General features: G+C 30.5%; 2 protein-coding genes and 1 non-coding gene across 4 annotated transcripts; all 3 read left to right on the top strand.

Annotated features, from left to right (window-relative positions):
* Positions 1-3,314: 3,314 nt before the first annotated feature.
* Trnaa-cgc (transfer RNA alanine (anticodon CGC)) lies at positions 3,315-3,386 on the top strand. Its single transcript has one exon. It is a non-coding gene; the product is annotated as a tRNA-Ala (tRNA).
* A 610-nt stretch (positions 3,387-3,996) lies between these two features.
* On the top strand, positions 3,997-4,695 carry LOC113404891 (uncharacterized). The gene has a single exon (XM_026645961.2). It carries the CDS (start codon positions 4,093-4,095, stop codon positions 4,639-4,641), a length of 549 nt encoding a protein of 182 aa, XP_026501746.1. The 5' UTR covers positions 3,997-4,092; the 3' UTR covers positions 4,642-4,695.
* Positions 4,696-5,835: 1,140 nt separating this feature from the next.
* Positions 5,836-9,400, top strand: Glo1 (Glyoxalase 1). 2 transcript variants are annotated; one of them, XM_026645952.2, is made up of 5 exons: positions 5,836-5,978; positions 6,090-6,162; positions 7,419-7,642; positions 7,902-8,012; positions 8,996-9,400. In XM_026645952.2, the coding sequence occupies exons 1-5, from the start codon at positions 5,887-5,889 to the stop codon at positions 9,117-9,119; spliced, it is 624 nt and encodes a 207-aa protein (XP_026501737.2). In that variant the 5' UTR covers positions 5,836-5,886; the 3' UTR covers positions 9,120-9,400. The 2 variants fall into 2 exon arrangements, with proteins under 2 accessions (XP_026501737.2, XP_064075323.1); XM_064219253.1 differs by having other exon boundaries at positions 5,870-6,012.
* Positions 9,401-16,392: the final 6,992 nt, after the last annotated feature.

Genomic DNA, 16,392 nt, shown 5'->3' with positions numbered 1-16,392 from the left:
GCTTATTTACAGCCAAATGGCATCTTGAGTTCTTGACCGATGATTGCGGGTTTCAAAATCTACTCATCTACTACATCTACTACTTTCTACTACATGTCTATCCACCAAACCGCATCGTCAAGCCTCAAAGGGGGCCTTAGCCCAGCTGTGGGATATTTAGAGGATGTTACTTTCCTTTAATTTTAGTTTTATTTATACTTCTTTATTCTTCAAGGAGCTCATTTGGCTGATATTATAAATTTTATCAGTGTTCAAACGCAATTTTGCTCTCCAAAACAGCTCAGATAAAATTAATTCAACGCCTGTTACTTATTGGTACAAAAATCCCCGACTTTTAATTTCTTAAGCAAATACATTTTTCCGCCTTAACGGTCGGCCATTTGCCGCGATTTCAAAATGGCGTAGGCCGTAACCGTATCTTACATTTAGTCGTTAGAGGTATTACTTACTGGTTTTTTTATTATTGTTATTTTTGTGAAATCTAAGTGAAACATATTATTTAGTACTCTCTTTTTCTTTGGCGCCGACCTTAGATATCTTTATAATAAGTAAGTATAAGAATAAAAATAAAAATATATAAACACATAAAAAAATGAACGCGAAATGTCTGCCATTTTACTCTACTGTCAGCCGCGTAAAAGTTCAAATTCAATTATACAGAAAATAAAATAAAAAACAATGACTCTTAACTTGTCCCAAATACATATACCCTTCAGCTTCCGAGTTGGGTTCCAAAACCCTACAATGATCTTCAACGCATTGAAGGTACATAAATAATAAAAACCCAATCGAATTATTGCCAAAAAGACAAATGCCTGCTTTATCTAATGTAAGAATGTAAAATTTAAAGTTCACTTCAAACAATAGTGATCCAAATGTAACTGATACTACAGTACTTCTTGGAATCACTTGAGATTCGAACCTTCGGTAGAATCCTCATTTATCGTACCTGACAGGGAGACTCAGCTCCGCAGCCTACGCGGTCAGAAAAGTTAGACAACTAACTGATGTTAATACTGCTCGATTAGTATACTTTGGTTACTTTCATATTATATCTTACAGCATTTTGTTTTGGGGTAACGCTACAGATTTTGAAACTATTTTCATTCTGCAAAAAAGAGCCGTCCAGTCAATCGATAATTCATTAAAAAAATCCCAAGAGTGTTTCGGAATGTTTTCAATAAAGTGGATATACATGCAGTTGCTTCACATTTACAATAATTATATGAATATTCACAATAATATAGATTTTAAATTGACATGGTTATTTTTATTACTAACAGTATTTAAAACGTATTATTATTTATTATTAATTTAAAAAAAATCGTTTACTTTTAAGCGAGTCCACAGTACACGGCTAGCTTTATGTGGCTCTGTTCGCAACTGCAAAAAAATCTAGGCTTCAATCACTACCGACGGCACTACATGTAATTTACATTACGCAGTTAGTCAAATACATCGTAACTTTTTAATACTTATTACAGATTCAATTATAAATTTTAAACGTTCGGTTGTTTGAGTTTAATTTTTGTCGATGGCAAAGCACCCAAATAAGTTATCTATAAAAAATAATCATAATCTAATGCCACGACAGACCTCAAAGATACACAGATATGTCAACTATATAATACCCCTACTTTTGAGGCTTAAAATCTAGTGAACGGAGTCGCGGGCACCAGCTATATTATAATATATCACTATTGCACTTAAATTCTTATATACACTTTAATCTTACTTTCAAAATTCCTGAGAATTATTCGAAAGCTTCGTCGTTATCAAAACGCCATTTCTTCGCAAATTCAAAAAAAGTGTCACAGATAAAATCAATCTCTCGATCGATATCGGACCAATTCGAAGTCAAATATTTATTTGGAATAAATTTATAAAGGTATATTTCATACAGCCTGAAGATCTACAAATACCATATTTTCATCATATGTATAAGAATTGAGTAGCCTTATATATTCAAAATTTTTAATAAAAAAAAAAACTTTAAATCCAAAATTTATAAATATACGCGGTATTTTATTATAGACACGAATACAATATCGAGCTAGCGAACAATATCGGTACTTACAAACTGCACTTAGTATTCAATCAATCTGTCGTAACAGTTGATTGTTTACGATACAATCCTTCTGTATTCGCTTTGTACCTAGCTCTTTGTCAGTGTTCCTGATTGGTTCTTGTGTAAACATTAAATTAATAATAGTAACGTTGCTTGTTGATGTTGCAAAGTCTGTCCCGAAAGTACATAAAGACACGACCAATTTTATTGATAATGATAAAAATGTTCTAAGACTTATTGAAAAAAAATGTGTACTAATTTTTATTCGTACGATTTTTTTTACATTAAGCGGCTGTATAATTAATTCTACGATAAGAAAAAAAAAAAACAAACGAAATGACCCCTCCTTTTGTTAACACGTCAAAAGTACCACCACTTTAATTATTAATTTTATTGTCGTTTAAACAAATTGTTAATTAATACGCACACTATTGAAAATGTGCATTTGATTTTGTTTTATATTCGCTTTTGTTTCTTCACTATTGTTTTATACTATGACGTAGGTAAGTCCTGTCAACGAGCACTAGCTACACTGCCTAAGCTTACTGTAAAGGAACTTTTTTGTTTTTAAAAACTAGTAACTTAGTAATATAGCTACTATAAATATAATTATAATTTTAGTTATACATTTTTATGTAAATCTGTAGATATAGATATATTCACTTACAAAGACGCACTCCTTCAAGTTAAATTAATAATGATTTAATAAAATAAAGCAAAGTATATCCATAATCTTATTGCATTATTTGTAAGCCCCTAGCGTCACTCAACTAATGTACGCGGATATTAATTAACATGAACGGACACGTCTTCGTGGGTGTACAGCGGCAGCGGTGTTTTAAAATTATAATAATTATGCTTTAAAAAAGAAATATATTTTTAATATAATTTTTATACACATGGTAGTACATAAAAATATACATATAATATCGCATAAGACTCATATTTATTATTAAGTACCTATTATTTATTTTTTCTGCTGTAAGTTTTATAATAATATTCAAATTGTAAGAAAAAGGATCTTTCTCTTATGCGATCGTTAATCACGTAAATTTATAAAACCCTAAATCGCAATACACAGTATTACACAGTATTGTTAGTTATACACAGTATTGTGATTTAGGGTTAGTTCAATTTAAATATGGTCACTATAATTGCTTAAAACTTCTAATTGCAGTATGTAATGTATACTTCATTTTTAATATGTTGTAAATATTGGTGCAAAAATTCGCTTAATATTTTATCAGGGGATGTAACTCAGTGGTAGAGTGTCTGCTTCGCATGCTGAAAGTCCTGGGTTCAAATCCCAGCATCTCCAAACTAAACACATTTTTACAAAATTATATATTTTTTATTCATATTGTTTAATAAATATTTTATATATTTTTTTACACAACTTGACTAAATATTAAAAAAAAACACATTTTTACAAAATTATATATTTTTTATTCATATTGTTTAATAATTTTTTTATATACTTTTTTTACACAACTTGACTAAATATTTAAAAAAAATTAGTATTACTAAAACATTTAGTTATGCCGTCACGATAAAAATGTATTTTAGATGCCAAATTAAAGTTGAGGGATAATAATTATGATAATACATTCGAACTTTCAGTATAACAAATAATATAATTGTAATTTTTTGTGTAATTATATCTATAACTTGTAATAGACTATTTACGGGTATTAACATAATATACACTTTTATCAATTATTTCATAAATATTCATTTACCAATGAATATTTGTTTTTTTTTTTGTTATTTTTATGTTGAATATTGATAATTAAATATTCACAAAAATATGTTACCTCTAATAACTATTATTAAAATGATTTTTATTTTTACTTTAATTTTTATTATTTCTACTTAGGAGGTTGGTAGCCATGTCGAAATGTCAAAATTCGAAATACAATGTTGACAGTAACTGTTACTAAATTATGTTAATATGTTTTACTCCGATAGATCATATAAGAAGCTGAAGAAAAGTAGAAGTTCTCCTAACACTAAGTTCAATTATAATGGACAATTACCAAAAACAACCGTTAAAATTGTACGTACAAGATATTTTTCGCGCTAAAAGGACAGAAGGAAATAAATATATTTACGAAATCTTCGGTATTAAATTTAAGAACATTATGATACACGGTGTAGTCACGTCAATGTACAATACCACGACAAAATCAACTAACTTTGAAATAAGCGATCCTACTGGCTGTGTGCAAGTTTACTACGACTCAACGAAAAATAACACAGCTGTGTCCGATGCCACCATGAAAGACCTTGTGAAAAATCTTTCAATAATTTCACGAAGAGGTGACGATAACGCACCTACCATGGCGGCTTTATTGAATTCCATAGAAAAGAAACATTTTAATTCATTTGATTTTGTTGAAGGTTCTAATGTGAGTGTCATTGGTGATATATTTATTGACGATTTAAAAAATACAAGAATGCTATCCGCTTATCAATGTAAGACTACAACAGTGGAAAGGGATATAGTTTGGTTGGAAGAATTGAAGTATATTTATAATAAATATTATATACCGAATATGGATCTTAAACAATAATAGAAATAATTATATAGTTTGTTATTTAGTTAAGGATTGTTCATATTTATTGCAATAAAATCGACACCTACAATTTATACTAACTATTACGAATTTTAGTGAAAATCGTTTTTTTGTGTCAAGTTGCTTAAAATATGCTATTTTATATGCATTAATAAAATCGTAAAGAAATATACAAAATTAACAAAGTTACAAATTTATACAACGCTAACTAAAGGCAATTTTTTAAATCAATCAATTTACATTACGCTAACAATTATTAGCGGAATGTATGCACACTTTCGAGTTAGAGTAGTATAAATTGTTGGTGTCGCAATGTTTATGCATTGATTGAGTTTACCTTTCTAACAAATCAATACTTTATTTTCATGTTTGTTGACTTATTTAATAAAAAACAAAATAACTTATTTTTAGTTTCTGTATTTAAAAAAAAATAGTTAATGTAAAATCTTCCTCATTAACATTTTCTTATTAATTAAATGTATGTTTTTTAAGTTTCAATATAAGTAATTGAGTTTCGAAATTATATAATTTAATAATTAGCTATCTGGACTGACACCACAATAATACTGAAAAAAATCAAAACCTTAGTGAGTGATTTAATATAGAGATGAATGGAAGAGAACAATGTTGCACACTACTAATAAAAGGGATATTGGCAAATGAATAATATTAATAATGAATTATGTATGTTAATGTGATTAAGAATATAAATTTCTGCTTTATAGATACACAATATAAGTATTATTTTTATAATTTATTCAGACTAAAAAGAAGCTAATATTAAGATTAATTTAAAAGAAAAAGTTTAATTGTTAGTACAACTGTATTATGCTAATACATCTTTAAATACAATGATATGATTTTACCCTACCTATCTACTATTAAAAATGAAAATGAATTTATTACAAAATTCGCAACTGAGAGAGTGCTGCTGCACTGATTTTGCCAAACATACATTACAAAATACATATTTTATTATTACAAATATTTGACAGTGATAAATTATCTAAAAAAAAATATTGTTGAATTAATAAATTGTGATTTTGTGTTTCATATTTCTATAGTAACTAGCAGAATAATTACATAACGATATTTTTATAAATCGAGTTGTCATCGTTCATTTATACAAAATGAATAGCTTCAATGGTATAAAGGTTTTGGTTTTATTTAAATGAAATCGACATACTTAATCTATGTGCATAGTAAGTAATTTGATAATTGACATTTGAGTTGTGATTTGATATGTCAGTTTCGCCGTCAATTCGCTTTTCAATATCGCCTCTTATTAATTTTTTGCGATATAATAGTCTCACTGTTCTTAGTCAAAGTACTAGGTAAAATAAAATTATATCACTTAAAAATATTGAAGTATACATTTAATTACCACACTTCTTTAAAACTGTAGAGGTTACATTGGTTAATTTTGTATTGTTTTTATTTTGTAGAACGATGACTAGCGAAGGTATTTCGGCACAAGAAATCGAATCATTATGCCAAACACCATGTCCCGCAACAAAGGTAAATAAGAAATATATTGAAACCTATATTTTTAATTGTTTTTTAATAGATATGACCTATTGATCTTTAGTAGGTATTTATCGCATTCCAATCTGTCTTTTTATATTTATTTTGCAATCTTTACTAGTTTATCTTTACAAAATTGTTAAAGGCTAAACAATTTTTATCCGCTTTTGAATAATAACTGATGATTCTGACACCATTGGATTTTCATGTGCTTAATTTGTGTTTATAATTCGTCTTGTGTCTCTAAAATTCTCACATGTGCCCACCAACATGCATTGGAACAGTATGAAGGAGTAAGCTTAGTAGATACCTTCTTAAGGATAAGAAACCCTTAGCCCAGTGGTGGGACATTCACTTGTTGTTACTGTAGTTCACTGTACAGAATAATATGCCTTATTTACCATAATTTAAATTTCAAAATTAGAAAATAGTAACTACTGAGCTATTGATGGTAAATTTCAGTGGAATCTGGGTTTTAAGTTAAATCATGTATATTTAGAATAAAGTCTATTTTGATTTTGAAAAGATTTTGTAACTTACGTCTATTTATGACATGTAACAAAATAATTTATCATGTAATAATTGTGTTGGTAACATCATGTTATAAGTTAGACAATAATTACCGTTATTATTATATCTTATCTTATTAAATTTATAAATAAATCACTCGGTAACATTGTTGTAATTGTTGAACTCTTGAGATCAGCATATAGTTTTTAATTTACATTGACTTGATACTTTAAACAAAGCATACCATAACATGGTCTAGTTTTTAAAAATACATTTAAAAGTATAGACTAATAAATATTTCCTTTAACATGATACAGAGCTTAAAAAAAAAAGCAAAATTAGCACATTAATAAACAGATAACTTATTAGGCAAACAAATTTTTATTCAACTATTTAAAATGTATTGTGGTATTTCAATTTTACCCCCTTAGTAGGTACTAGTTACAGTCAGGTGGTCTGATGTCCTAAAAAAGTCAAAAAGAAGAAAAAGTATTTTCTAGAACAAGTCATGTTTACACTATGTTCTATTGCATAATTTTACAATTCATTTGATTGAATAGTAAACAAATTTTATAAAAATGTTTTCCTTGTAAAATAATATATGTTTATCTTATTATTATTATTATATAATACAACAATATATAAAACATACATACAATTACATCATCATTTTTTTCTTTTAAGTACTAAAACACATGAAAAGTAACAATTTCAATTAGAAATCTCAAAAATCTTTCCAGGACTTCATGTTCCAACAGACAATGTACCGCGTCAAGGATCCTAGGAAATCAATACCGTTCTACACGGGTGTCCTTGGTATGACGCTGTTGAAACAGCTACATTTTCCCGAGATGAAGTTCTCCTTATTCTTCATGGGCTATGAGAATCCCGCTGAGGTGCCCAAGGATGAAGCCCAAAGGACATCATGGGCGATGACAAGGAAGGCTACGTTAGAATTGACATAGTGAGTAAACCTGTGTCCATGTTACTGAACTTGGGCGGATGTCGAATATTTTTGCCGTTATTTGAGTCTTTTGATGGTTTGGATTGGACCCAAATATGTTGAGTAGCGATTGGAACTGTAATAAAGTTCTTATAATTATAGGACATTACTGCTAAAGCTGAACAGTTCCTTTTAAAGTGGCGTTTTAATTAAAGCTGGTGCATAATGTATTAGAAGATTTCATATGGACAATGTTTAAGATAAATGTTATCCTTTACAGCAATTGGGGAACGGAAAGCGACGATTCAGCTTACCACAACGGTAACTCGGATCCACGGGGCTTCGGCCACATCGGTATACTCGTCCCAGACGTAGATGAAGCTTGTAAAAGGTAAATAGACTGACATTTAACTGAGCTAGATGGCTCCAGATATTCTAGCCGGAATACTTCAATCTTATTGTCTAACCTTACAATTGTTTTTTGGATGAGAGTGATTTACCAACAGATGCCATGGCATGTGCAATGATTCCTTCTTTCAATATTTGTAATATTTCACTTCATGGGTGGGACCTTATCTTATCTTGTGGTGTTGTTGTGGTGGCTTGGAGTTTTCCACGCTGCTCCAATGCGAGCTGATGATAGCATATCTGGCAAAATTTTATCAGTATTAGGTTTTCTCCAGACGTTTCAGAGGATGGAATGAAATATAAACAAAAATTAACTTGCTAACTCGTGGTGTATAAAGTCCAAGCACCCTCGTTAAAAGCACTGTAGATACTCTTAACACTTAATCTTACCTTATATCAATACAAAAAGTAAAAATAAACAAACTTTAGATTTGATTTTTTTTATTATATTATTAGGCGGACTTTAAGTGAACCACCGCCTATAAACATTGACACTAAGGAACGTTAACCATTCCTTACATAGCAAATACGAAACCAAGCTTATAAACCAAGATGTTATGTCCTTGTGTAGTATAGGCTCACTCACCCTCAAAAGTGGAACACAGTAATACTGAGTATTGCGGTCTGGCGACCTGGTACTTACACCAAGCCCTATGTCTAAGTGCTTGTTTGTCTATACCTCTGTGTGCTGTGGTTGGAACCTATAATATAATAAATTTAAAAGTGTAATATAATTGTCTGTCTCTTACGCTTTCGCAGCCAAACCAGTCAAACCATTGAACTGAATTTGATGAGATTTGGTGTGTGAGGTGAGTGTGTGGTGTGAACCCCTAGGAAGGACACAGGTTACATTTTCATACCTAAAATTTACGACCGAACAAATGCCAAACACTACGCCAAGCTAGTAGGCTAAATGTTGAAAATAATAATTTCCATATATATGACTCTCAATGCTTTTTTTTGCAGGTTTGAGGAACAGGGCGTGAAATTCATTAAGAAACCACAGGACGGCAAAATGAAGGGACTCGCCTTTATCCAGGATCCAGACGGTTACTGGATCGAGATATTCACATCGAAAGTCGTATCTTAATGCCTTAGTAGGACTTTGCCTGCGATTTTGTTCAAATGATAACATTCTTGGACGAAATTGCAGGCATAGTGATTGTAATAATAATCTTAAGAAATATTGTGATTAAATCGTTAAATATAATATATAAAAACAAATTAAAATTAACCTCCATATTTGGTCGTATGAAATCGTTATGACAATTGTAGTGTAGTTTTGTATATCACTGTATAGTTTTATATATATTTGATTGTATATATAAGTGTTGTATATAATCGAAATAAATTGGATTATTATTAATTGTTTCCATTGAGTTTTTATTGTGTAATTTTTTTTTTTATTTTAATAACTCCATTTAAGGTACCATCAACAGAAACATGATAATTAAGAATTTCGTATATTTAGTTGTAGAAATATGTTTATTAATAATTGTGTAATTGTAACTGTTGTAGTTTCAATTTGACAATCAATAAGATAATAAAAAAAAAAATATGACGCCTGCCTACCAAGAGTGTGGCGTGCCTGTGCCTAGTGCCATTTGGAGGTCGTAGAGGCATCCCTGGTAGCACTAGTCAACGGAGATCTTTCGCTGTCGAGTATGATAATATTAATGCTAGGCAGCGAGAGGTGCTGGATGGAGATGGTCTCCTACAAAAATGACATGTCGCAAAAGGAGGCCGTGGAGGTGAGTGAGGAGAGTGCCTCCGCTGAAGAAGATCAAGCAAGCTCCCTGCAGAGACAGAGTTGGTACCACTGGTTTCTTTCTTTCACATTCCAGTGAGATGGGACGCATCAGGCGTTCTCGTTTTCAAATAGAGAAAGAGTTGAAAAAACAAGATTCGTCTTTCACAATCGTTAATCCTACGTCTAATAAGTTTTTTCGTGTCGTATGTTATGATTTTGAATAATTATAGTACTTGAGAAATATACAATTAATAATAATAATAACATAACATACATAATCAGCCTGTAAATTTCCCACTGCTGGGCTAAGGCCTCCTCTCCCGTTGAGGAGAAGGTATGGAGCATATTCCACCACGCTGCTCCAATGCGGGTTGGTGGAATACACATGTGGCAGAATTTCGTTGAAATTAGACACATGCAGGTTTCCTCACGATGTTTTCCTTCACCGCCGAGCACGAGATGAATTATAAACAAATTAAGCACATGTAAATTCAGTGGTGCCTGCCTGGGTTTGAACCCGAAATCATCGGTTAAGATGCACGCGTTCTAACCACTGGGCCATCTCGGCTTATAATAATATATATCGGATAATAATATTAAAAGAACGATTAATGAGTTTCTTGTCTGTTCCCAGAAGCTACATTATAAACGGGTGGAAGCTTTACATTCATTTTAATCTTATCGAATGTAGATATATTCTCTTTATTTATTGAAAACACAGCTTAGTCAATGAAGTTTTTTCAAATGTATTTGATGACGATGACAATGACGGTGTGGAATTTTAGCATACATTTAGAACCTCTGTGTTAAAAAATATGATTTCCAGTCATCATCTTTCAAAAGTTACAAGAGTATACCAATATTATAAATGTGAGAGTCGCTGTCTGTCTGTTGCTCTTTCACGGCCAAATCACTGAACTCAATTTGATAAAATTTGCAAGGAAGTAATCTTGAACCAAAGGTAAACATAGGTAGTTATAGAGTTCTCTATAATTAGCAGTCATGATTTATTTAGGAGTCCCTCAAGGTTGGTTTTTATGCCTTGTAATCTATATCGCCTTTATTGATGAACTACTAATAAAAATAACATTAATAATAATTGATTACATTAAAAACGATACATACAAAACTAATAATGTGATCTGGAAAGAACTCTTGATATTTAATATGGAATGCTACCTTATACTTAATCCTTTAACTAAAGTAAGCAATAATCAGTAGATAGTATTAATTGGTAACCAAACAAGACTCAAGAATTCAATTCTTCTAAAGACTGCTTCACCTAACCTATACAGAAATAAGAAATGGGGTTTCTTTAACAACTTAACAATAGGTATAGCGGACAGCTTATCTTGCCTATTGTAGTAAGTATTATAAATGCACCATTACCATAAACAAGTACATGAAAATCTATTGAATTGAATTTGATCGCCTCATATAATATAAATTGATAACATACATATAAACATTAATTTTATATAACAAATATGTTTTTACCGTGAAAGTATAATTACGCGCATTTAATGTTTCCATTTATCGATTATAACCACCATAGCTTAACATATATATATTAAACATATTTTTGCTATTCTTGTTCCCTTAAAATGAAGGTTCTGGTATTATATGTCGCTATTAAGATTGTTTTAGTGATTTCAAGTAATGTAAGTGAAATTTGATATTATGTTTTTATCATATTTTAACTAGATGGTCCAGTGGTTAAAATGCGTGCATCTTAATCATCGTTTCACGCACGCGGGATCAAATCCCAGGCCAGCACTACTGAATATGTATTCCTTATATGTATTATACGTTAAGTCTTTGTATATAAAGAGTGTCCCTTGAAATTTATTTAATTCAGTCAGCGCTAACGGAGTTCGAGGTTTATTTTGAAGGCTAATAGTCGATAAAGTAAATTGGAATTAAAGAGAAAAAGTTAAACATCCTTCAAAAGGATTTTCAAATGACAGACTTCCAGACTAACCTGTATACAATTTCTCTCCTTAGGCGTAAAATATCCAGAGACGCTTAAATGCGAATAAAGTCATATTTAATCAGTATCCCAAAAATAAAGTTTCATGTTTCTAATTTAAAAAAATGACGGTATTCCCTACGAACTTTCAATCCTTATTTCACCCCTTTAGGGGTAAAATATCCAGAAACGCTTAAATACGTATATATTCATTTTTAATCAGTATCTCAAAAATTGTAGTTTCATGTTTCTAACTTAAAAAATGACGGACTTCCATACAAACGTTCAATCCCCATTTCACCCCCTTAGGGGTTGAATTCCCAAAATTCCTTTCTTAGTGAGTGTCTACTCAATAAAACGATCCTACTCACCAAATTTCAAGGCCCTAACTTTAATAGTTTACGCTCGGCGATGATGAATCAGTCAGTCAGGACTTGTTATTTTATATATATAGATAGAAGATGAAGTTTTGCGAGTGTCAAACTTAGCCTTCACACCAACTTAGATAATAAAGCTGGCCCGTTTATTTTGATTTTATTGCAGTGCGTCACTCTATCTAGACAATATCTAAACAATCTAAGCTTATTTTTTTCTAGTAGCTTGGTGCGAATTAAGCTCCAAACTCCAAGCAGCGGAATATGATATGTGTCATATTCAGGGGCAGCTTTTTCATGTGTGTAATTTCCAAATTCAATTAAAACTTATTTTTTGTTTTAGAACGACGTCGAACTATCAGAATATCAGACCGATGTAACGAGCAGTTTAAAAGAATTACATAATAAAATAGACTTAAATAAATATAATTATATGAAAGAAGTCAATCATCCGATAGAGAGATATATTTTAAATAATAACAAATTTCAACCAAACGAAGGTAGAAGAGTAATCAAATATACGATTACAAAAATACCTATAGATGAGGAAAACGTCGTTACAAATTTTAATAATGATGATTATAGAACAGGATTCGAAAAATATGTATTAAATAATCATAATGGAATACATATTGATGATAATGGAGAAGAAAGTAAAATTAAAACTACTTATTTTTGGCAAGATAGTCAATCTGCGAATGACGTTAACAAAATAATTCCACTATCAGTAGACAAAGAACAAATTGTTGGTAGAGATATTTCAAGAATACAAAGTAGTTATCAAAAGGAAGAACAAAAGAATCAGGATATGAGTATACCAACCCAAGGTAAACAGTGGGAGTCGAATAAAGATATAAAGAATCTTCTCAAGTTCGCAGAAATTCGAACAACACACGAACCAGCTGTTTTTACCGAAACTGAATTACTCAGTACTTTAAAATCAGCTCCAGGTGGATCTCAGAAAAAGCTGGATACTTCTTTAGCAAATGAAAATAGTCAGGGTCGAAATAATTCAAAGATATATGTAGATTACGTAATAGATAATCAACATACGCATGAATCTTATCCCTGGAATAAGGAAATGCTTGAATCCAAAGCAAATCAAATACATTTAAAAGGCAATTATAAAGATAATATTATATTACAACAAGAAGTAGCAAATGGACAACCAACAAGTGAAATGGCAAAATTGTATGACTCTAGGTCAAAAATGAAAAATGATCTATTATATAAAATAGACTTACAACAAGAAGAGAATAATGAACGTCTCTTAAACCCTGATACAGATACGCACAGCTTGTCTGAAAAGGAGGAAAAAAATAACCAACACACAAGTATAATATCGCAAACAAAACATTGGGAGCCGATAGAAAACATAAATAATCTTCTCAAGCTATCAGAAACTCGTACGACGCAAGGACGCGAACCAGTCTATACCCAAAATGAATTGCTTAGTGACTTGAAAACGGCTCCAGATCGATCTCAGAAAATTACAACTACACCAACAGTAAAGTCTTATTTAGCAAATGAAAATAGTCAAGGTCAAAATAATTCCAAAATATATGAAAATTACATAACAGATAATCAAAGTACGCGGGAATCTTATCCCTGGCATAAAGTGATACTTCAATCAAAAGCAAATCAACAAAATTTAAAAGATAATAATATAATACAACAAGAGGTAGCGCGTGGACCACCAACGGGTTATATACCGCCATATGAAATGGCAAAATTGTTTGAATCTAGGTCAAAAATGAACAATGATCGATTATATAAAATAGAGTTACAACAAGAAGAAAAGAATGAACGTCTATTCAACCCCAATACAGATGACATAATACGGAATAAAACTGATACCCAAAGTCTACAAAATGTACAAACAATTTTAAAACTTAACAGTCCAGCAAAAGAGTTGATTCCGCACGAAAAAGAAAAATTACGTCAATTCCTAGTACAAATAAAAATTGATCCAGAATCCGACTTACAACTCGAAAAACAGGATAAACTTCTATCAAATGAGAACACCGATACTAAAAAAATATATGAAACTGATTCTATAGTCCAGTCAAATGATATATTAAAATTAAAACCCATTCATAGAAACTGGAAGGTTTCACCAAATTATAACAAATCAGAATTTTACACTAAAACTCCATTAGAACATCGAGACGAAGATGAGGCTGAGCATATTATGAACGAAAATGTTTATAGACAATACCTAAAAATCTATCTGAACCAAGTGTTCTCAAAAGTTGCAGTGACAATTGATTACATAGAAAAACTGTTAAACTTAGATGTGACTAATTTGTATAAGATTTTGCAAGAATATGCACAGTTGTCTATATTTATGTTCGACGTATTAGCAGAAATTGACAATCATTATAGTTTAATAAATCATCGTACACATCAAGATTTTCTCGCAATATTAAAAAAATATATAATCGAAGCCTACAACGGCAATAAGGCAACGGAAAACCTAGTCAATTTGGTAAAAAAATACGAATCGATGAACTTAGAAGGGAATAGGGACCCAAAACAAGTATTCGATGACAACATAGATACTTCAAGGCGTAATGAAATTTACATCCAAAGCCCGACGAATATACATTCCAATTTACAATTAAAAGCATTCCAACTTAAAGAACAGAATGTACCAATATTGCAGGACCATAAAGATATTAAAAACAAATACGAAACTGATATTATACGCCAGTCACATGACGCATTGAAATTAAAGCAAATTTATGAAAAATGGATGGTACCAAACTATAGCAAACCAACTGACATCAATTATAAAACTACATTAGAGTATCGTGATGAACATGACCATGATCAAAAATTGAATAGAATAGCTTTTAAAAAATATATGAATATCCTTTTAAGCAAACTATTCTTAAAAATATCGCTGACAATAGATTTTATACAAAAGCTATTAAGTCTTGACGCCCTTAATTTAAATGAGATTTTGAAAGAGTTCGCACAAATGTCTATAACAATGTTTAACGCATTAGAAAAAATCGACACATACTACAGTTTAATAAATCACCGATCTCATCAAGATTTTCTTGCAATATTGAGAACAAATATAATCGAAGACCATAAAAACGAGATCAATGGTAAAACTGCGGAAAATATTGTAAATTTGATAAAAAAATACAATTCCCAGATACCAAAAGTGAAAACTCACCCAGAATTTGTAAGATACTTAGAAATACCAAACAAAAAAGATCCTTTATTAAATGTTAATACACATCATTCAAATCGCGATAGTTTGGTTACCAACAGCTCGTTAGATCTTGAATCTGACATCCAACTTGACAATCAACTTTCAGCAAGTAAAATCATACCATACGTAATAGAAATATTCAAATCAGAACTAGAAAAGGTGCCTAAAAATGATTTGCGATTTAAAGAAAAGAACGAACATCTATTGTACGACAGTACAGATATTATAAAAAACAATGAAACTGATCATTTACCCCAATCAATTAATGATATATTAAAACCTAATGATAAAAAACGGAAGAATTTACCAAATTACAACAAATCAAATGAATTTAATCATAAAATTCCACCAGATGAGCACAAATTGAATAACAATGACTTAGATATACTATTAACAAAAATTAAAGAAAACATGCAGAATTCTATAGAAATTAACTATAATTCAAATAATGGTAATGAAAAAATACTCATTGATAAAATGAACTATTTGAATAAGCTTTACAATAAAATGTATTTGAACATGGAGCTCACAGCGTTGAAAAAAAGGATAGAATTAATGCAAAAATTGTTAAGCCGTGACGTGAATTTATATGGTATTTTGGACGAATATACACAAATACCTAGAACAACGCTTGACTTATTAACAGAAATCGATAAATACTATCGTATAAAAAATGACATTGCAAATCAAGACATAATAGGAGACTACAAACTTCATAACGATGATATAAATATTGATAGCATTGTTAATTTGATGAGAAAGGACGTCTCCAAGCCGAATTTATTTCCTTTTAACTTAAGTAATCTAGGCAACTCAAATTGCAATAGAGAAGAGGCTGCGGAGATTATTATGAAATATTCATTAAATTTGTCAAATCAACTAAGCAGTATAGGTTGTTCCAAAAGTTTTTAAACGTAAGGTGAGACATTAAATTATAAAATGAAGATTGCGACAAATCAATCAAGGCAAAACTAAAGAGTAAGTTTATTACTTACACATAGCAGGAAGATAAATATTACATCAAATAAAATTGTAATTGGTAAT

The sequence above is a fragment of the Vanessa tameamea genome, chromosome 27, assembly GCF_037043105.1.
Source record: "Vanessa tameamea isolate UH-Manoa-2023 chromosome 27, ilVanTame1 primary haplotype, whole genome shotgun sequence".
Classification (NCBI taxonomy): Eukaryota; Metazoa; Arthropoda; class Insecta; order Lepidoptera; family Nymphalidae; genus Vanessa; species Vanessa tameamea.
Note: the sequence above shows the minus strand (reverse complement) of the source record. Positions and strands in the feature narration are given on the sequence as shown.